Source organism: Coccinella septempunctata, chromosome 7 (genome assembly GCF_907165205.1).
Source record: "Coccinella septempunctata chromosome 7, icCocSept1.1, whole genome shotgun sequence".
NCBI classification, from domain to species: domain Eukaryota; kingdom Metazoa; phylum Arthropoda; class Insecta; order Coleoptera; family Coccinellidae; genus Coccinella; species Coccinella septempunctata.
In genome coordinates, this window is record NC_058195.1 from 26,843,149 (window position 1) to 26,865,255 (window position 22,107).

Below are 22,107 nucleotides of genomic sequence, written 5' to 3' on the forward strand. Positions count from 1 at the left end.
CTAATCATTTTGGAATAATTATTAAGGAAGATATTAGACAATATTTGAGAAAATTTTTTTAGAATACTTTCAGAAGGCTGCTGACATAATGAACATTTGTCGTGATAAAATTCCCAAGTACCCTCGAAATATTTCATGAACAAGGATTTCAAAATGTCTCTCTGATTATCCACTTTACTAAACTTCACTTCATATTCGGCAGTGATAATTGTATTAAAAATTTGGTAACAATCTATTGTACATTCAAATAAAAATTGTGAAGGACTCTTCAATGAACCACGTGTTAAGTTAAGAAGATAATCACTTACAGAGACATCTTGATCTGGTAATTCCACTTGAAATTCTTCGTTTGAGCTCACCAAATCAGTACAGTGTTGACAATGATTCAAAAACTTAATCAAACTATGAGTACAGTACCCAGCTACAAAAAATAGGGATGTTAATTCGCTGCTTTCAAGTGAAAAATTACTGAAGGTATTTAATATATTTTCGAACTGACCGATATCACTAACAGAAGCATTGGAAGAAGTGTTTTCCTCAGAATCTAAATTACAAAAATTTTTCAACGAAAATGATCCAAATTTTGCTGATTTAAGTTTGAGAAGACTTAAAATTTTCAACCTCTTTTCCGATTCAAGAATCTGACTCACAGATACATGATAATTTGACCCGCTATATTGCCTATAAGTACCAAACCGTTCCTCGAGCTTGTCAGTTTGAAATTTTCCCAATAAAACGTATTTCATATCCGTAAATTTTGAAAACATATAATCCACAAGAAGAACGGTTGCTCTGCTAGTATGTTTTAGAGCAAAAAATGTATCTGGCGTGAGCTTACCTGTGTGTCCTTTTCGAGTTAAACTACTATAATCATTATTTTGCCAAACATCTAATAAATCCGCGAATTTGGATAGAAACAAAAGGCTGTCATGCGAAGGGCTGTTGATCGGATCTCTTAGAGGATCTTTCAAAAGATAACCTGCTTTCACGGAGCGGACATTGACGATTTTCCACCAAGAGAGAATTAATTTAATAAATTCTGCTGTTCCAACGATATCGTTTTGACTTCCTCCATTACTTATCTGGAGAGCCGCAATATTTTTTTCATCGAACAATTTCACTACTAAGGAAACATTCTGACGTTCTAATGAAGATGGATATAGAACTTTTTTCGATAGAGCAGGTGCTTGTCGACAAATATTATTAGATTCTTTGGAATACATTTTTTTCAAATCTGTCAAATGAGCATGCAAAATTAAATTGAAATCATCGAAATGTGGGAAAATTAGAGATTCCTCGGCATTTGTTTGATTCAGCCAGTTGTTTCTTATTGATTTAAACAAGTGAACCGTGTCGAACAATAGAAAAATTTTTTCACCCGACTTAAAAGGATTAAGGATGAAAGGGCTTAAGGTTTTACGGGATATATTTGTGATAACTGGTTCGTTGGTGCCAAATTCTTCCGCTAGTGAAAAATACATTGATCTATTCATCCTGTGATTATCACAAATCAGTGAAACAATAGTGAAACCAACATCAGTCAACGTCTCGATGATTTTAATAGTCAAATCTTTAAGCACTACAGATGAAGTCTGTTCAACAGGGAAAAGTGCAACAACATCTCGGTTTTTAGAAAAAAGCGACGTTAACATGAATGCCTGCATTTTTGTAGCTACCTCATTTTCATTTGTTGTACCCAACAGACGACCTCCCCGATATTCAATTTTAGGCTTTATATAAATTTCGTCAAATAAAACATTAATTATTCTTTCATGCGACTCTAAATTTTGACATTTTTTTCTCAAATATGATATCTGACTATCTTTGATTCCTACACTACATTTGATATCTGCAGTAATTATATTTAAATATTTCGGATGAGGAAGTGTTAATGAATCAGAATCTCTAATCAACCTATAGGAACCTGGAAATTGGAAATGAATTAGAGATGCCCACAAAAACAATTCTGTTGAATAAATCGGTTTCGGTGAAACGACTAATTTCAGTTGTTGACCTAAGAATGATAATTTTTTGATTATTTTAGAAGTGTCAATGTCGTCTGAGCAAATTTTTTCTAATTTTTGGATACAACCTTTGAGTGCGCTATAAATTTTCTTGATGTCTTGTTTAACTTCATCGAAAACACATTGATCTGAAGTATTACTGGCAGACATATCTGATTCTACATCGGTCCTATTTAACTGTGCAACTAAGTTTTCAAATTTCGACCACCTATCACAAATATACCTGTCACCTAGTAACCACTTGTAATCAGAAATGGGTACATTAATTTCGTCTCTAAATACTTCGATTCTCAAATCACTAAGAATTTTAAACCCTAACGATATTTTCGGGAATGAACCTTCAAAATTTATTTTATAAAATAGGACGGAATCATTTTCTTTGATATTGAAAAAGAAGTTGGAAATTGCCTTGTCTTTGAAATTATCACAAAAATGTGAAAAAGAACTAATTTGATCTTGTTTGTCCCAGTCGCTATAAACGTTATCGAAGTGAAAAACTAATTTTTGTCTACGTTCCTCAGGATCGGTTCTTTTGGGACTAATTACAGAAGACATGTAACTGGGTTGATTCGGAAAAATTGAGGGAAATGCATCATCGGTTAATTTAGGAACTTTTCGCGGTATATTGATGACTGAACCTTCAGCGGTTGGAAAAGAGTTCTCTTTCAAAACATGCGAATCTGCAAAATGTTTGATGCAAACTACGGTATCTTCTTTTACTTTAAAACTGCTTTCCCTATGAATTGCGTTAAGCCATTTTAATCTCCTCGCAGGGTCTTTAGGAAACCTGAATACCGAAACCTTCTCATTAGACGATTTATAATTGCTTTTGCAACCAGGTACTGCACAAGTACCGGGCATATTATATCAAATCGAAGATTTCCAAATGCGTACTAAACCTAAACCTACCTGTTGATTACTCCAGATAATGAAACTCCTAATTGTATTCTTTGCTAACACTCTATCTACGGATAACACACTAAACAAACACTGTTCTCGTAATTTTATCACTGCTATTCACTCAAAACACTGATAACAACACCGAACAAACCGAAAAACTAAAAAACAAAAACTTTTTACCGCGTTTCCCGTCGAATTTCTAACGTGAACTACCGGAATACCGGGTAGCGTTTCCAAATGTCGTAATGTTTACAACACTCCCTGTTCGTCTATGGACCCTCCGATGTCATTACGGCAACGTCGCAGTTTCGGGCAACATTCCGGCCTCTAACTCTAGTAGGCTATGGAGTGCCTAATTTGTTGTTGGTGACGCAACCTTGCGGTCTTCACAATCCATTAAATTTTTGGGAGTGTAATTGGATCAAAGTTTGGAGTGGCAAGAACACATTGAACAACTGAATAAGAAATTAATGACATTAAACTATACTCTACTTGTTTTGAGAAGTCAGGTTTTCTAGATATTCTAAAGACTATTTCTCTAATTTCCAGTCAGTGTTGGGCTATGGTATTACCATATGGGGAGGAAGTTAGTATAATAAGACTCCTGATTACACAAAAGCAGGCAGTGAAAAAAATATTTAAAATGGGATATCGAGATTCATGTAGAGGAGTTTTTAAGAATAATGGTTTTTAACGGTAATGGGCCTTTACACATACAAGTGCATTGTATTCCTACATAAAAACACGCAATAAAAAACACGATTCTTATAAAAACAAAAATAAGACCAGAAGAATTTTCCCATATTTCCACCCTCATCACCGTTTGACACTGACAGAAAGAAATGTTGGCTACACTATAATAAGATTTTTCAATGTTTTACCCAAAAGACTGCAAAATATTTCTGATCACAAAATCTTTAAAAAAGAATTGCTAACTCACATGATCAACTGTGAACCATATCATGTAAATGAGTTTGAGTTTATTGAATATTTTGGGGGATTGCAGTAGGTATTGTTTGTTTTGGGGTTCTTTTTTGTGTGTATTTGAATTGTTCTCATTTTGCTGCTACCTCTGTATTGGTTTTCAACAATTCTGAGGATAAATTATATTATTATGACTTTAGCCTTGCGGCTTTCACACTCCTCTCCAGAGGAAAATTCACTTATCCCAGATATCTCAGATATCAAAAGGATTAAGCTCTGTTGGAGCCCTTTCCAGGTTTTCGGGCTCGTGGTAGTGGTCGGGTCCGGGTCGCTCCTCGGCTCCCTGCTGTAGGTTGGATTCCTGCTCCACCCGCACTTCCTGTCGGAGCAGACGGTGTTCCTCTGCATTCCCCATGTACAGTCCCTGGCCATATTATTAGACGCATTGATTCGATGCAAAATCTCCATATTGAATTATTAAATTGAATGTATATGTTACATATACTACATCTGTAAATGGTTTTCACATATAATATATCATATTCAATAAAAAATATTGATTTATTGATGATTAAACATGAAATTCTAATATTTTGCTGAGCCACCCTGTGTAGCTATGAGAGCTTCATACTATCAATGCAGAATTGTTCGGTTTGCTGCATTCGAAGATAATGATTTCATATGTGGATTATCGAAATAACGTCCGAACCTGCAGAATGCAAGACGTCCACTGGAAGACATAGTACTGATTCATACTCAAGTACTAATACTACAACATCAAAAATAAATGCCAAATAGAACAATTTAATGAGAGTCGTAGATAAAACTGACATTCTGTGGAAATGAAATTCAAATATTCTGCTTTTTCCTCGGGCAATACCAGTAAATATAAAAAAAATCCTCAGTGCGTCTAATAAACTAGCCAGGGACTGTACTTGCGTACAGTTCTCGCCGTTCCGAGCAGTACCGCCTTCTGCATGACTTTATAAATATTTTCGTCCAACTGAAGTTTTCTCAAGTTCTCTAGTAGTTTTTCGGTAACAGGCCTGTAGATGATATGACAATAGGGATGGTCTTGACATCTTTCAGCTTCCACTGTCTCCTGGTTTGCTCCTCGAGATCTCTGTACTTTGAAATTTTTTCAGTGTGCCTATCTAGAAGATTGTTATTATTTGGAATCGCCACATCGATGAATAGTACTCTGTCCTCATCCTTATTGAGCAATATGAGGTCTGGGTGTGGGTTATTTTCCGGTCTGTGAGAACCGTGCGATCCCAGTAGAGCTTGTGATGTTCATTTTCATTATTATTATCATCATCATTATTATTATTACACTTGTATAGTATAGCTTGTGATGTTCATTTTCCAACACAGCATCCGGATGGTAATTGTAATAAGGAACCTTTTTCGAACTTAGAAGTTGGTGTTTTAGTGCCAATTCTTGGTGAAGAATCTTGGCAACAGAGCATCATGTCTATTTTTGTACTCCGTGCCCGCGAACTTCTGACATCCCCCGGTGATGTGCTGGATAGTTTCATGTGTCGCACAGCCATAACGACAGCTATCATCCGCCACTGCGGCATACTTGGCGATATATGTCATGTATTATGACTTTAGCCTTGCGGCTTTGTCCTCCTCTCCAGAGGAATATTCACTTATTCCAGATATCTCAGATATCAAAAAGATTAAGCTCTGTTGGAGCCCTTTCCAGGTTTTCGGGCTCGTGGTGGTGGTCGGGTCCGGGTCGCTCCTCGGCTCCCTGCTGTAGGTTGGATTCCTGCTCCACCCGCACTTCCTGTCGGATCCTGAAATTTTCAGATCTATAACTCACCTGTTTTCTGGGAAAGAACAAATTATGAGAATATGAGGAAATAGTTATTTTCCTATCAAGTGCGGAAAGTGATACTTGCCCGCACGAAACTGCCGTTGCCCGAACGATGCGAAGCAGAGTTCGGGTAAGCAGTTGAGTGCGGGCAAGACACTTTCCGCAAGAGTTAGGAACAATATTTTTTCTACAAGCGCTTGAAATATATAAATGTATCCATTTTACGAAACAGATCATATCTCATTTGATTAATTCATATATAATGACAGACGTTATTCTGCATGTCGTTACTAAGGGTTTCTCATCGTTGACGTTCTGCCCATAGAAAGATGATAGAATTTAATTTACTCTATAATATTTGCGTGCGGGAAAAACCCCTGCTAATCCATTCCCGCACGCAAATGCGTGCGGAAAAGAAATAGCAAGCGTTTTTCCCGCACTCTTTGGGAAAGTGACTCTTTGCAACTTGGAATGCGTTTGGGAAAAAGGTTGAACGCGCACGCTTGTAGAAAAAATTTTTTTTTTCAGAAACTCGTGAATCAATTGTTCCCAATTCTGGATATGTTCTTAGGGCTGACGATGACTTATAAAAAAAGTATTATTATCTTCATCGGCTTGAAGGATTCGGTAAAATGAAATTTTCATTTTTCATTTCAATTTTTAATCACGACACAATTCTGGCACAATTATTTATTTATTTATTTTTTATTTTGTTTCGTAATCACGAAATATATACCAAAATATATTGTTTGTTTTTCATTATGGGGGGACTTCTCACAAGTTTTTTCTTTATTTTTAAATTCAAGTTTGGAATATTCTGCCAACGAGTTGCGTACAGCTACCTCTTTTGTTGGCGCATGTGCGTAGTGGTTAAGCAGAAACATGAAGAGACAATTCTTAAGAAACCGCCACGCAGTTAAATTCTATTTTTTCTATTTTCGCTATTTTCCAAAAGTTTGGACGCATTTCAACTATTTAACTTGATCAAACTTAATCAAGCCGCTATAGTTCGTGAATACACACCAAAGGACATAGTGTTGTGTTCATCTCCAGAAAGAAGGGCCCTTCAAGCAGCAGCAGAACCATCCCTTTAAGGGTAAGTCGTAAATCGTTGGTTTTGTTTCAATATTTATTTAATTTATTGATTTGTTAGGGGTCCTATTCGCTATTATTGAATTTTCAACGGAAATCTCGAGGATTGAGGTCCAATCAGTCCACTTTAATTCTCTCCGGCCTTTAACAACTTAAAGTTCTTAAAGCACCAATTTTGAGCTTTGTAACATGGTCCTTCGGGCCGGATGTTAAGGCCCTTCGTCCTCTTTGATTTTGTTGAAAATATACTCTAAATACTAATTTTCATTTTTTTTTTCAAAAATTAATTAAATCTCGTTTCACTGGTCATTTCAGGCCAATCGCTTCGAAATTACGTTTTGAATAATTTTAATATATTATTCAATACATTCGTTTTGATTTACCGCAAAATTTCGAAAATTTTTCATTTCCTGAAAATTCGATTTAATTCATTATAAATTCAACCATCTTGAAGATAATTTATCGCCTGAAATCATATGCTCTGTTCAGACGTTATCAGTGGTCATCCTTCAACGTCATATTTAATATTTATTCAGAGGTTCGCATTGTTTACAAACACAATATTATAGTTGCGTATTGAATTCACTCCTTTTATTATTGATACAAACTTTTAAAAATGTCTGATAAATTTCGTAAACAGGTCGCTCTGAGGCAGAGTTGTATAAAGGAGATGGAAATAATTAACAATTTAGCTATATCAGTTCAAAAGGATCATAAGCAACAAACGAAATTCAAAGTTCGTTATACTTCTCTTGATTTTCTGAATGAAGAATTTCAAAAATATCATAGTGGCATCCTATCTTTATTATCAACTGATAAAGACTCAGATTTGAACGCAGAAGATGATCTTAAATGTAAGTTTCTTGAAATGTTTTATGATGTCAAATCGATTTATGCTGAATTATTTGAAAACGATGCAATGTCTCCTTTGAATGCGACTGTGGCCGCAGATAAAATTATTTCTGAAATTTCGCACGTGAGGTTACCTAAAATTGATTTGAAACGGTTTTCTGGCGATATCAGAGAATTTCCTGCATACAAAGATATGTTTGTAGTTCGGTTCAACAGAAATTCCGGAATATAAAACTTTGTTTGAATTTCTGGAAAGGTACTGCAATGGTTTGAACAATATTTCTGGAAGCAGTATTCAAAAACCCATTTCTAGATCCACTAAACCATTAGCAAATAAATCTTCAAATAATTTTCTTGCACGCCGAGATTCTAAAGCCGCACAGTGTTCATTATGTAATGAAAATCATAATCTTTACAATTGTGAACAATATTTGAATAAAACGCCCCGCGACCGGTTTTCATACGCCAAGAGTAAATTTCTTTGTTTTGCTTGTTTGAGTGACATGCATATGTTAAATAAATGTAAATCAAAGTCATCATGCCGAAAATGTGGAAGCAGAAAACATCATACAACTTTGCATTTTGAAAATGAACATTTCGAAAAATCTGTTCCTATAAATTCGAATCGATACCGGAATGAAACGGCGACGCCCGGTGCTGACATTGCCGCATCTTCTTCGATTGCGTTCGATAATAATAATTCGTTCGCTGCGCAACAACGATCCCGTACTGTTATGCTGGGTACTGCATTGATTGAAGTGCGAGCTCGTGATGGTACGCACAAGAAATTTCGTGCGTTACTGGATTCTGGTTCAGAAATTTCGATTATATCGCAAAAAAGTTTCAACGTTTTGAATCTTCCGAAAATTTATTCAGACGTGGTCATTAACGGCATCGGCAATACCCAAGTTGCGAACAATGGCATTGTTCAACTTTTTTTGAATCCCATTGGGAATTCTGATATTTGTTTAACTGTTGACGCCCTTATTTTGCCCAAAATATGTGATAAAATACCTCCTTATCCCTTAGATTCCAAATCTTGGAAATATTTACTCGGTTTACCTCTCGCTGATCCGCATTATTATATTCCTAATGAAATCGATGTTTTATTGGGATCAGATATATTCGCAAATATTTTATCAAATGACCTCATTTATGGAAAAAATGGAGGTCCAAACGCGCTTCGCACCATTTTTGGGTATGTTTTACTTGGAAAAATTGAGAAAAGCCCAGTAGAGATAAAATGCAATTCTTTTATTAATACACTTTCAGAAAATAATTTGGACGATACCATGAGAATGTTTTTCGAAATTGAAACTGTACCTGGAATTAATTTAGATATTCATAACACTTGCGGGGAAATTTTCAAAAATAACGTTTCTCGCTCACCTTCTGGAAGATATATTGTTCCTCTTCCATTCAAAGAACTGAATCCAGCTTTTCCACAAAGTCGCACGATAGCAATTCAACGTTTTCTCGCTTTAGAAAGGCGTCTTCCAGGCCAGCCTATTTTACATGAGCAATATTGTTCTGTAATTAAAGAATATCTGCAATTGTCACAAATGGAAATTGTTGATCCACCACAAGAAAATACTAATTCTTTCTATTTACCCCATCACGCCGTTCTACGACCAGATCATGCCACTACGAAGTTGCGTATTGTTTTTAACGCTTCCGCAAAAATGCCTAATAATAAATCACTTAACGATTGTTTATTTATTGGTAATAAGTTACAGAATGACATAAGCACAATATTATTGAAATTCCGGTTACATTCAGTATGTTTCACTGCAGATATAAAGCAGATGTATCGTCAAATTTTGGTGGATCCTTCATATACAGATTATCAGCGTTTAATTTTCCGCTTTTCCCCTAATGAAAGATTATTAGATTTACGTATAAAAACATTATGTTTTGGCTTCAATTGTGCCCCATATCTGGCGATGCGAACCATTCACCAATTAGTAGAAGATGAAGGTAGAAATATGCCTTCAGCCTCGGTTGCGTTAATTGAGGAGACTTACATAGACGACGTTTGTAGCGGTGGTGATTCTCTAGAAAACGCTTTAAAACTCAAAAACAATATAAATGATATTTTGAATAAGGGTGGATTTCACCTTCGCAAGTGGTCTAGTAACAGTTCTGAATTTTTGTCTAGCATACCTGCCGATCAGATATCTTCAGGCACGCATTCACTTGATTTGCAAGATAGTTGTTCAATTAAAATATTGGGACTCATTTGGGAACCAAAAAATGACTCCTTTTAATTCAACGTTGAAACAATTGATCGCAGTTGTACCAAGCGCAATATTCTGTCCGAGCTGGCAAGAATATTTGACCCTCTAGGGTTTCTTGCACCTATTACTTTTTTGTGCAAATACCTGATCCAAAAGATGTGGTTAGCAAAATTAGATTGGGATGAATGTCCGCCTGATGAAATATCACGAGTTTGGTCAAAATATAAGAATGAATTGACATTATTGTCCAACTTACGTATTCCACGTTTCATAAAAATTCCTCAACATTGTATTGCAGAATTACATGGGTTCTGTGATGCAAGTGAACGAGGTTATAGTGCTGTTATTTATTGTAAAGTGACAGACAGTGTTGAAAATATTAATACATTTTTTTTATGTAGTAAATCTAAAGTGGCCCCTTGTTCCAAAAAATTAAGTATTCCTCGATTGGAACTATGCGGTGCAGTACTTTTGGCGAAAGTTTTAGAATGGGTTACAATTACTTACCGCGATAAAATTTGTTTCGATTCCATTCACGCTTACACCGATTCTGAAATTGTGCTTGCCTGGTTGAATTCGTCGCCTCACAGATGGCAGGTTTTCGTTGGAAACAGGGTTTCTTTCATACAAGAAAGGATACCTGCTTCATCCTGGTCACATGTCCGATCCACAGAAAATCCTGCGGACCTAGCTTCACGTGGTATGTTTCCCTCGGAAATCATCACTAATGAAGTATGGTTTCAAGGACCTAAAAATCTCCTTTCCATCAACCAGAAGTTCGATATCGTTAATAATTTCGAAACGCAAGAAGAACTTCGAAAGTCTGTTTTATTGGCATTTGAAGAAAAACATTTTATTGACGATTTATTGATAAAATATTCAAATTTTTCTGTTCTTCAACGTATCTTGTGTTATGTTTTACGATTTATTTTTCGCTCCACCGAGCATATACATAAAGATCATGCTTTATCCCTATGGGAATTAAATCGTGCTACCTTGACATTTATTAAGAGAACCCAACAGTTATATTTCAATGAAATATTTGAAACAAAAAATTTCCCTAAACCTTTTAAGAAATTGAATGCATTTATAGATTCTCAAGGAATCATAAGAGTTGGCGGTAGACTCACTTATTCAAAATTATCTTTTGATAAAAGGCATCCGGTATTATTGCCCCAGCGGTGCAGACTTGCTGAATTATTAATTGATTCCTACCACAAAAAATATCTGCATGCAGGAACAGGAACGCTCCATTTTTTAATTGCTCAAAAATATTGGATTTTATCTGCACGAAGGGCTATACGCTCAGTCCTATCAAAATGCTTAAAATGTTGGAAAACGAATCCTGTTACGTCGCAACCAATAATGGGAAATTTACCGAATATCAGAATCTCTCCAGCCAAACCGTTTTCTCACTCAGGAGTAGATTTTTGCGGTCCTTTTTTCGTCACAATGAGTTGGCACCGAGGAGTTAGATCTTCTAAGGCTTATGTGTGCGTTTTTGTGTGTATGTCCACCAAGGCGATTCACCTAGAATTGGCGTCCGACATGAGTAGTGACGTATTTATAGCTGCCCTACGCAGATTTGTGGCACGACGTGGAAAATGTTCACATTTATACTCCGACCGTGGGACAAATTTCGTCGGTGCTAATAGGGAGCTAATAGCTTTAGCAAAAAAATGCGCTGAATGTGAGTTACTCACTCATCATTTTCTGCCAGGCAATGCCCCTCACATGGGCGGATTATGGGAGGCGGGCGTACGGTCAGTAAAAACTCACCTCAAAAGAGTGATAGGTGATCAAATATTAAGCTATGAAGAGTTTTATACGCTCTTAGTACAAATTGAGGCGGTACTCAATTCTCGCCCTCTTACTCCGATGAGCTCAGATCCGAATGATTTATCGGTATTAACTCCAGGACATTTTTTAACCTTGGAACCATTAGGTTCTGTTCCGGATGAAAATTATCAGGACATAAATATAAGCCACTTGAAACGGTGGCAACTTATTCAACAAATGCAACAGCACTTTTGGCGCAGGTGGAAAAACGAATACTTGCATACTCTCCAGCAAAGAAATAAATGGTTAAAATCTTCTCATATGCCAAAGGAAGGTTCTTTAGTTTTAATAAAGAATGATAACCTGCCTCCTTTAAAATGGGATATGGGACGAATACTCAAGCTTACACCCGGTTTAGATGGTGTTGCACGAGTTGCTGATGTTAAAACCAAGTCGGCTATTATAAAACGACCTCTGAACAAATTATGTCCTTTGCCTGTTGAATAATTTTCAACACAAATAATATCTGCTGAACAAGCATATGCTACATTTTTTCTTTTTTTATTATTCGTGGTATTAAATTCTTCATTATATCTCCACCTTGTAGAGATTTAATTTTTTGATTAATTATTAATTTTAAAAGCAAAAGGCTCATTACAGTCGCCTTTCGAGGCGGGAGTATGTTTCGTAATCACGAAATATATACCAAAATATATTGTTTGTTTTTCATTATGGGGGGACTTCTCACAAGTTTTTTCTTTATTTTTAAATTCAAGTTTGGAATATTCTGCCAACGAGTTGCGTACAGCTACCTCTTTTGTTGGCGCATGTGCGTAGTGGTTAAGCAGAAACAGGAAGAGACAATTCTTAAGAAACCGCCACGCAGTTAAATTCTATTTTTTCTATTTTCGCTATTTTCCAAAAGTTTGGACGCATTTCAACTATTTAACTTGATCAAACTTAATCAAGCCGCTATAGTTCGTGAATACACACCAAAGGACATAGTGTTGTGTTCATCTCCAGAAAGAAGGGCCCTTCAAGCAGCAGCAGAACCATCCCTTTAAGGGTAAGTCGTAAATCGTTGGTTTTGTTTCAATATTTATTTAATTTATTGATTTGTGAGGGGTCCTATTCGCTATTATTGAATTTTCAACGGAAATCTCGAGGATTGAGGTCCAATCAGTCCACTTTAATTCTCTCCGGCCTTTAACAACTTAAAGTTCTTAAAGCACCAATTTTGAGCTTTGTAACATATTTATTCATAAATAAAAATACCAACAGGCTAACGCCCACTACAACCAGTCCAAAAATCGCCCTCAACTTTCATCTGAGTGCAAGGCAAGTATCGACAGACAAAATATTGACCGTATTATCAATATCATTACACGACTGAAGCATTCTTCCCAAAGGGAAGAATGGAAGGGTATATTCGGCACTGTCAGCACGTCTCAAGGGTAGATAAAATGTCTCAACATGTCTGAGCTGTCGCGGAGGTATATGGAAATTTATTCGCTCAATGATATCTGAAGCCTCTGAGAGACCCTTCATAAGTTTATGGGTGAACATAATGTCGCCTATCTTCCTCCGATCTCCAAGAGTTAGTAGATAGATAGTAGTGACACAAACAGAGCATGTAGGTACGTGGATTTCCGTATGTTAAGTGAAATCCTGTTTTGAAACCGAGGAATAGGAGAAATCTTTTCTGTACCTTCTCCATCTCAACGTAGGTGGTATAATGAGGGTTTCATATTGGAGAAGCGAAATTGAGTATGCTTAAGACGAAAGCATTGTACAAAGAAAATAATGCCCTCCGATCAGTGAAACCCTGACCCTGTCTTGTGATGAATCCTACCATTTTATTAGAAGACCTCACTACATAATTAATATGTTCATCGAAGAGGAGCTTAGAGTCGAAAATTACAACCAGGTCCTTTATCGTACTAGTTCTGGTAAGAGTGAAATCATCAAATACGTCGAGCAAGTCAGGAATTAAAAAATCTGTTCTGTCTAAGTAAAGACCTGAATTCTGATGAATTGGTCGAATTTTATAGAGCACAAAAGAGAAATTACAAGCAACTCTTAGCAGATACTAAACGAGAGTATAATCAATCTTTGTTGAATCGTTCATCGAACTTGAGTAAGTCGGTGTGGAAAATAGTCAATGCTACGACTGGCAGGAAAGCTCGTTCCAGGGGTCCATCCTCATTGATTATTGAAGAATCTATTATCACGGATAAAGAAGAGATTGCGACAGCTTTTGGAGTCTATTTCTCTACTATAGGTATGCAGAGCCTCACTGATTATTATGGTGCTTCCTTGTCTATTGGTTGTACTACCGCCAGAATGAATGATAGTACCTTTTTTTTCCTCCCGGTTACTGATGATGAGGTGATTCATGCTGTCAAGTGTTTGAAGAATGGTAATAGTGCCGGAGTTGGTTCGGTATCTGCTAGAATGTTGAAGTCCTTTGCACCATTGATCACCGAGCATCTTGTCTACCTTGTTAATCTTTCAGTTACCAGTGGTGTCTTCTCTTCCTGTCTCAAGTTGTCAACAGTAATTCCTATATTAAAAAAAGAAGATCCTAATCTTATATCCAACTACAGACCGATTTCTTTGTTGAAAGTTTTTTCCAAATTGATCGAAAGAATAGTTTTCGATCGCATAGTATATTTCTTATCCAGGTTCAGATTGTTAAAGGATAGCCAGCACATATTCAGGACTGGTCGTTCTACACAAACTGCTTCTGTGTTTACAAGTGTCTTGATGATGGACTGTGGGTCTGTGGTTTGTTCTTTGACCTTTCTCGTGCGTTTGACTGTTTGAGTTTTAAATTCATACTCGATAAGATGCACAACTTAGGGTTTCGTGGTGTTTTCCTACAGTGGATAAAAAGTTTTCTGGATGACAGAATGATTTGCGTTAGGCTGCTTGAGCATATATCTGACATATTCAGTGTAACTTTGGGAGTTCCGCAAGGGTCGGTCTTGGGACCTCTCATATTCCTCCTTTTCATTAATGACTTGCCGGATCATGTAATCGCTGAGTGTATCATTATGTTTGCTGACGATACATCTTTTGCAATTTCTGCTGCAACGAGAGAAGAGCTAATTTCGAGATGTTTAACTTTGATTCATAGCTTCATGAATTGGTGCGAGGCTAATTCCGTTATGGTTAATATTAATAAGACTGAGTTAGTAACTTTCTGCCTCAAGGCCAGAAATGATACCCTTACTTTAAAATACGGTGACATAACTATCACATCGAAGTCATCTATCAAATTTCTTGGCTTGATCGTAGATTATCAACTGAGGTGGTGTGATCATATTGACTACTTGAGTGCTAGATTGAATAAGGCTTATTACGCTTTAAGCAGGCTGAAAGGATCTCTTCCTGTTGAGTCACTAATTAATGTGTATTATGGTTTGTTTCATTCTCACTTGAATTACAATATTCTACTTTGGGGTAATTTGGTGTCTGTTCAAAGAATAATAGCTCAAAAGAGAATCATACGTCTTATTTTTGGGTTGAGCGCTCGTACTTCATGTAAAAGTTATTTTAGTGAAAAAAAGATAATGACTGTGCCTTCACTGTACATCTATAGATGTTTGATATATATTAAAGAAAAAATCAGGACTGTATCACATCTCTCTGACAGTCACAATTATAATACTAGGAATACAACGACTTTGTCTATTCCTGTTCACAGAACATCCAAATATGAGCATTCTCCTCACTTCCAGAGCATTAGGTTATACAACCATTTACCATAAGCTATTAGTGAGTTGGGATTCACTGCGTTCAGGAGTAGACTGAGACAAATATTAGTCAGTAAGGCATATTACTCTGTTAATGAATATCATGTGATGCCGATTCTCATGTTTAAGAGAAAGACTTGTTCTATATTGGTTTGATAATTTTTCTTTTGTCTTTATGTTTATTACTTGTATTGTATTGTTTTGTTTGCTTTATCGACGTGCCCATATATATGTAAATGTCGGAGGGGATTGAATAAAATTCTTATTATGACTTTAGCCTTGCGGCTTTCACACTCCTCTCCAGAGGAAAATTCACTTATCCCAGATATCTCAGATATCGAAAGGATTAAGCTCTGTTGGAGCCCTTTCCAGGTTTTCGGGCTCGTGGTGGTGGTCGGGACTGGGTCGCTCCTCGCCTCCCTGCTGTAGGTTGGATTCCTGCTCCACCCGTACTTCCTGTCGGCGCAGACGGTGTTCCTCTGCATTCCCCATGTACTTGCGTACAGTTCTCGCCGTTCCGAGCAGTACCGCCTTCTGCATGACTCTATAGATATTTTCGTCCAACTGAAGTTTCCTCAAGTTCTCCAGTAGTTTTTTCGGTATCAGGCCTGTAGATGAAATTACAATAGGGATGGTCTTGATATCTTTCAGCTTCCACTGTCTTCTGGTTTGTTCCTCGAGATTTCTGTATTTTGAAATTTTTTCAGTGTGCCTATCTAGAAGATTGTTATTATTTGGTATGGCCACATCGATGAATAGTGCTCTGTCCTCATCCTTATTGAGCAATATGAGGTCTGGTCTATTGTGAGTTATTTTCCGGTCTATCAGAACCGTGCGATCCCAGCAGTGGTGTTCATTTTCCAACACAGCATCCGGATGGTAATTGTAATAAGGAACCTTTTTCGAACTTAGAAGTTGGTGTTTTAGTGCCAATTCTTGGTGAAGAATCTTGGCAACAGCATCATGTCTATTTTTGTACTCCGTGCCCGCGAACTTCTGACATCCCCCGGTGATGTGCTGGATAGTTTCATGTGTCGCACAGCCATAACGACAGCTATCGTCCGCCACTGAGGCATCCTTGGCGATATATTTCATGTAATTTCTTGTTGGAATCACCTGATCCTGGATGGCAAGCATGAAGCCCTCTGTCTCAGGAAACAACCTTCCGGAAGTCAACCAGTAGTTCGACGCAGATATGTCGACGTAATCATGGTTGACCTCATTCTGGTGCCTTCCATGCAAAGGTTTGCCAATCAGTTTTTGCATTTTACTTTCTGCAGAGTGTTCGACGTTTTCCAAGTGATCCTGTTGAGCTTTAACGGTGTAGAACTATCAGCCACACAAACTACTCGATTATTATTATTATTATTATAGTATTCGATTGTGATTTTTCTACTAGTGATATTGTACGTGTTGTGACGAGACATATTTTCGCTCCGCCCCGAAAGGAAATTTCTTCACCAATACTTTCATAATAGGACCTGAAAGAACGGAAGAAAACCGTTATATTATCATAGGTGGATTTACCGATTGATATTATGTCATTGTTTTCCACCTACCAGTCCCATATTTGTAGCGGAAACCGTATATGTCTTTTGTTTTCAGAATTCATATATTTTAGAATTCTTTCCGTTCAACCGTAATTTTTCTGACTCGAGAGAGGTCTTTCAACTTGTTCAGTTTTTCCTTCTCTTCAGTTGTTTCTGTCTCTGTTCGAGCCGGCTGATTGACCTTACAATTTGAGTGCATCCAATAGAGAAATGAGGTATCCATAGTGGGACAAATTTTCCGAGGAGAGGGGTACTTTTACGATGTCCGGCGTTGAAGGTCAAGAGCGAGTTAGTTGAGATCTAGGTGCCACGGAAATTGCGTAAGGTGTTTTTGCTGTGAGTTGGAAATTTGGTCCGGAAGTTTGAAAGTTTGAGGCAAGTCACTTGTAGCATTATTATTCCTTTTGTAGTGCATACCTGAGGGATATCTTCCGCTTTCTTCAGTCCGTTGGACTGGCTGAGAATACTTACCTACCGTTTAAACTTGACCTAGTGATCGTAGGCTGTGTAGAGTGCCGGCCATCCGCGTCCGTTCGACCGCCGTTGGATCCCATCAGGACTTGGTGTTCCTACCGTATTTTTGGTGCTTATTTTGTTAATATATTGCCGACTTCCGACCGATCAAGTTACAGGTTGACAGCTTTTTCCGACCTGCTGTCTGACTGGCAGCCATTTTGAGGCTCACAGAGAGAAAGAAAGAGAGAAACAAGGTGCACTGCAATTGGACTGGAACCAGCCACCGTATCGACAGAGGTAGTGACTTGCCAGGATTTCAAAAGTTAACCGTACTTACTGTCTATTTCCACCGTACTCCTCTGGAGTGGCCGTACAACATTTAACTGTATTTATCGTCTATTTCAACCGTATTTTCCTGGAGAGACCGTATTTCATCAGCCGCCCCCACACCAACCAGTCCGCTGGTTAACATCAACATTTGTTATTACTTGTACATTTCTGTATATAATTTAATCTACTAAAGAACTGAACGTTTATTTTGTTGTCAGTTATTTTTGCCAGTGAGAGACAGTTTCCTAAATCAGTTAGAGCTAGATTTTCGTCAGAAGAGGTAGGTACTCTTTTTGAACGATTGAAAACCGTCAGAAAGCAGAGACCAAGAAGACGCTACCACTTTAGTTTTCACTGCTACGCTTCTCCACTGATCATTCAAGTCTACCTGGGCTATCCAATTCTTTGGAGATTCTTTGAGAGACGTGGGGTTCCACTGATTGCCCCACTGGCGACCGAGCAAAGGTAAGGAGCGTCCAGGGTGAGAGAAAAAGCCCTTCACAGTGTCAATTGTCGTTTGGGGTTGCATAAAAAAAGAAAAATTGATTGTGGTGTGAGTTGACCGTGTTCTGTGTTCGACTCGTGTTTCGCTATCACAGAAGGATATTTAGGTGGGTGACGGTAAACTCGTCGTGGTTTGAATAACTGATTTTGGAAAGATCTTATAATCTGTTCAAAGTTCAATTTTGAATTTTCATCAGTATTGGCCACATCAATTAAACATTTCATCAATCGATGTTCAACTTATGTTCCGTCTTTCGAAGCGAAAATCTCGTCCACAGATGGCAGTGCAGAGAGTATATTGTTTCGATTAAAAAAAACTATTTCAACAAAAGGGTACTGTTGTCTTTGCAACAACTTTTTTCTGTCTTTTTCTGGTGGAAACTTATAAAATCTGAGTATTTTGGAGGTTTTTCCGAACGGGGGTTTCAGGGCTCGTATTATGTTTAGTGCGGCATTGTCTGAGTTACATTTTTGTGTTGGGTTATGCGCTCACGTCAAATTGTATTTTCATAGTGGATTATAATAGAGGCTTAGAAGTTAGGTGGCTTTGGCTAAATCTCGCTCTTTAATATGTAAACCTCGATGTAAATAAACATTTCCCTACAGTTACATGAATGATGTTGTGATTTAATAAAAAATATAAGGAAAAAGGAAACTAGTAAATCTTGTGGATGTAGCAAATTTTTCTGAATAAATAGCTGTCCTGAATAACCAAAAGGTCACTTCGCGAAAGGTCGCCACGATTGTTTCATTTTCTAGTCCTATTCCTAGTTTTTGCATTTATGTAATAAACTTATAGAGACGAGCTATGATAGTGAATTTTTTTTCAGTTAGAAATTTTTATGGAAATATTTTTTCCAGCCTCTACTACAAGCAGGTGGACACGGAACTTGCATCACTCAATGCAAAACTGCCAAGATAGTAACATCGAAAACGATACCAATGCAGGTTGATGGAGAACCTTGCAAAGTGAACCCATCAATCTTTACCATTTCCCTCTTGAATAAAGCAATGATGTTGGCTCATAAGAAAATGGGTATTCAGAACGTTGCTAGCATGGATGTAAGAAATCTCGAGATAGAAGTTTATTATATCAGCATGCCCAATTTCGAAAGGTATTGTTCCGATAGAAGCGTACTTGTGAAATCAGGTGAGTTTTCGCAGTTTTATATTCTCAACTCATCTCAAATAGAGCAGTGAAATATTCGAATTTTTCTCAACATGCATCGATTTGCATGAAAGTTTAGATTTTTGCTCGTCTTATTATCTAACGTGCGTTCAGATTCGTCATGAATTTTGTCTTGGATGTGTTAATTTTCAGCCCGACCTGAGCACATACTTCCCGATGATCTTTCAACATTTTCCTGATATCTTGTAGGTTGTCAGCGAACAGAGCTATATCATCCGCGAAGTGCAGATTTGTCAAGTTCAAGCCATCTATACTTAAATCCTTTCCGCTCCATTCAAACATCTTGAAGGCGTTCTCTAAAACAGCGATAAACAATTTGGGTGACATTGTATCTCCCTGTCGTACTCCTCTACCAATTCTTATGGGGTTGGTGTTTTCGTGTAATCTACCATTTACCATCATGGTAGCATTTATATATATATATATAATAGCTGACCCGGCAAACGTTGTTTTGCCATATAAATAATTTCCTAGTAATTTCTAAAAAAAAATTATTAAATTACTAAAATGGCTATTAAAAAATAAGGGTTGATCGTAGAAGGGTGAAAATTGAGGATTGTATGTATTTTTGTATGTTGTATCATAAAAAAATAGAAATTAAAAATTTTGTCAAAAAAATAAAAAAAAAATTTAGGGGTGGACTACCCCTAACATTTAGGGGGATGAAAAATAGATGTTGGCCGATTCTCATAGATACCGGATAAGCACAAAAAATTTCATCAAAATCGGTCAAGCCGTTTCGGAGGAGTATGGCAACGAAAACTGTGACACGAGAATTTTATATATTAGATATTGTTACGATCCGTTTAATATACCTTTATTTTAAATTATACATAAACTTGATATTCAAATTAATAGAATCGTAACTTATAAAAAAACTATTGAATTCTCAACTATAAAATAAGTGACTTTTTTCCTAAATATTCTGACTGACCATTCTATTTTTTTTATGTTTCCATGCCATCCTAACACAGCATCTATGATAATTAAATTTCATATTATTAAACAGAAATTTCTTCTAGTTCCTAATACTAATTGAACAAACTAAACGAAACAATATTATTTTGGGAAAACTCAAACCATAACAAAATCCCCAAAATTAAAATATTTATTACCCAAATTGAAAATTTTGGTAATAAACATTTTAAATTTAACTAACTGAATTTTACACACAACAAAAATTCATAAATTATTAACCTAATTCTTTTTTCTTGAACTTTTTAGGATTTCTCCATTTTTTCCTCTTTTTTCTCCTTAAATAACTCTCTCCAATACATTCCACTCCCTCTCTCACTCTTTGGAATATTCTCCCATTTTCTGTTCCTTGTGTAATTCCACTTTCTTATATATGCTCCTTCTTCATCATTGAACCATGACAATGGTCGATTTACCAATTCCTCAACATTCCTAATTAATGGCACTAGGACAGTATATTTTCCTTTTACTTTTCCATTGAAATTCCATTTTTATCCCCTTACTTGATTATTTCTGACGTAGAATTTTCTTTGTGCATGACTCTTTCTGATGTTTCTTTTTGTATTTCATCATTCTCCTTTATTTCGTTTATGTCATCATCCAGTTGTTCCTGTACCTCTTTTCGAATATAATGCTCTGTAAAATCTAATTCCTCCTGATTTCGTCTGTCTGCTTTTTGTTCCATTGATAAAATATTTGTTCCTTTGTTCTCCATTCTCTCTGCACATCCTTTAATTTTTCTTTCTATTTCCGTACCATTTTGACCAAATTTCCCAAATTGTTCATCCAATTTTATGAATTGTTCATCCACTTTGTTGGAATGCTCATCAAATTTACTAAAAAGTTCAGCAAGTTTCTTAGACTGTTCATCGAATTTCCTGTTCATATCTTCTCTCATCTTCAAAATAGAATCCAGTATAATGGAATTATTGTTTTCTTGTGCTCCAGCTAAACTCTTGTTTCTGGATTCCATATTTTGAGTGTTTCTTTCACTCAAATCGCCCCAAGTTGGTTGCGCCATTTTGTTACGATCCGTTTGATATACCTTTATTTTAAATTATACATAAACTTGATATTCAAATCAATGGACTCGTAACTTATAAAAAAACTATTCAATTCTCAACTATAAAATAAGTGACTTTTTTCCTAAATATTCTGAGTGACCATTCTATTTTTTCGACCATGCCGTCTGATTGTGGTTGAAGAGGTGTAGTCCTTGTTTTGTGAATCCCTAATTTCCTGCATACTTCTTAGAATAACGTCGACTCAAAATTTCAGCCTTGATCACAATGCATCTCTAGAGGTATTCCAAATCTGCAGAAGAATTCTTTGAAAAATTCATCAGCTACCTACTTGCCTCATGGTTTGGAATACCGTAGGCTTTCACCTATTTTGTGAAATAGTCCATCGCTACTACAATGTAAAATGTGTTTCCATGGTCTGTTTCACAAAGGGAACAGCGATATCTAATCCCAAGTTATATTGCTTCATTGGTGCTTTTCATTCACCATAAGGTCTGTTAGCAGCAGCACAAGCTTTCCATCTTCTACACCAATCTTACAATTTAGCCAATAAAATCGCTGCCTGACTTTTTCCAACGTTTTAGTTATCCCAAAATATCGACCTGAAGTTCCATTATGTAGTCTGGTCAAAATGTCACTTATTTTGAGGGTGTACATTCATCATCACCCACTCAACATACTCTAAACATA

At 36.7% G+C, this 22,107-nt stretch overlaps 1 protein-coding gene across 4 annotated transcripts in view; it reads left to right on the forward strand.

The window, feature by feature from the left end:
- Positions 1-22,107, forward strand: part of LOC123318010 (eye-specific diacylglycerol kinase) — a 291,641-nt gene that overhangs the window by 185,669 nt on the left and 83,865 nt on the right. For all 4 annotated transcript variants that reach the window (XM_044904662.1, XM_044904665.1, XM_044904664.1 and 1 more), the window contains exon 10: positions 19,093-19,381. In XM_044904662.1, coding sequence (XP_044760597.1) covers positions 19,093-19,381 — 289 coding nt within the window. The remainder of the gene's footprint in view (positions 1-19,092; positions 19,382-22,107) is intronic.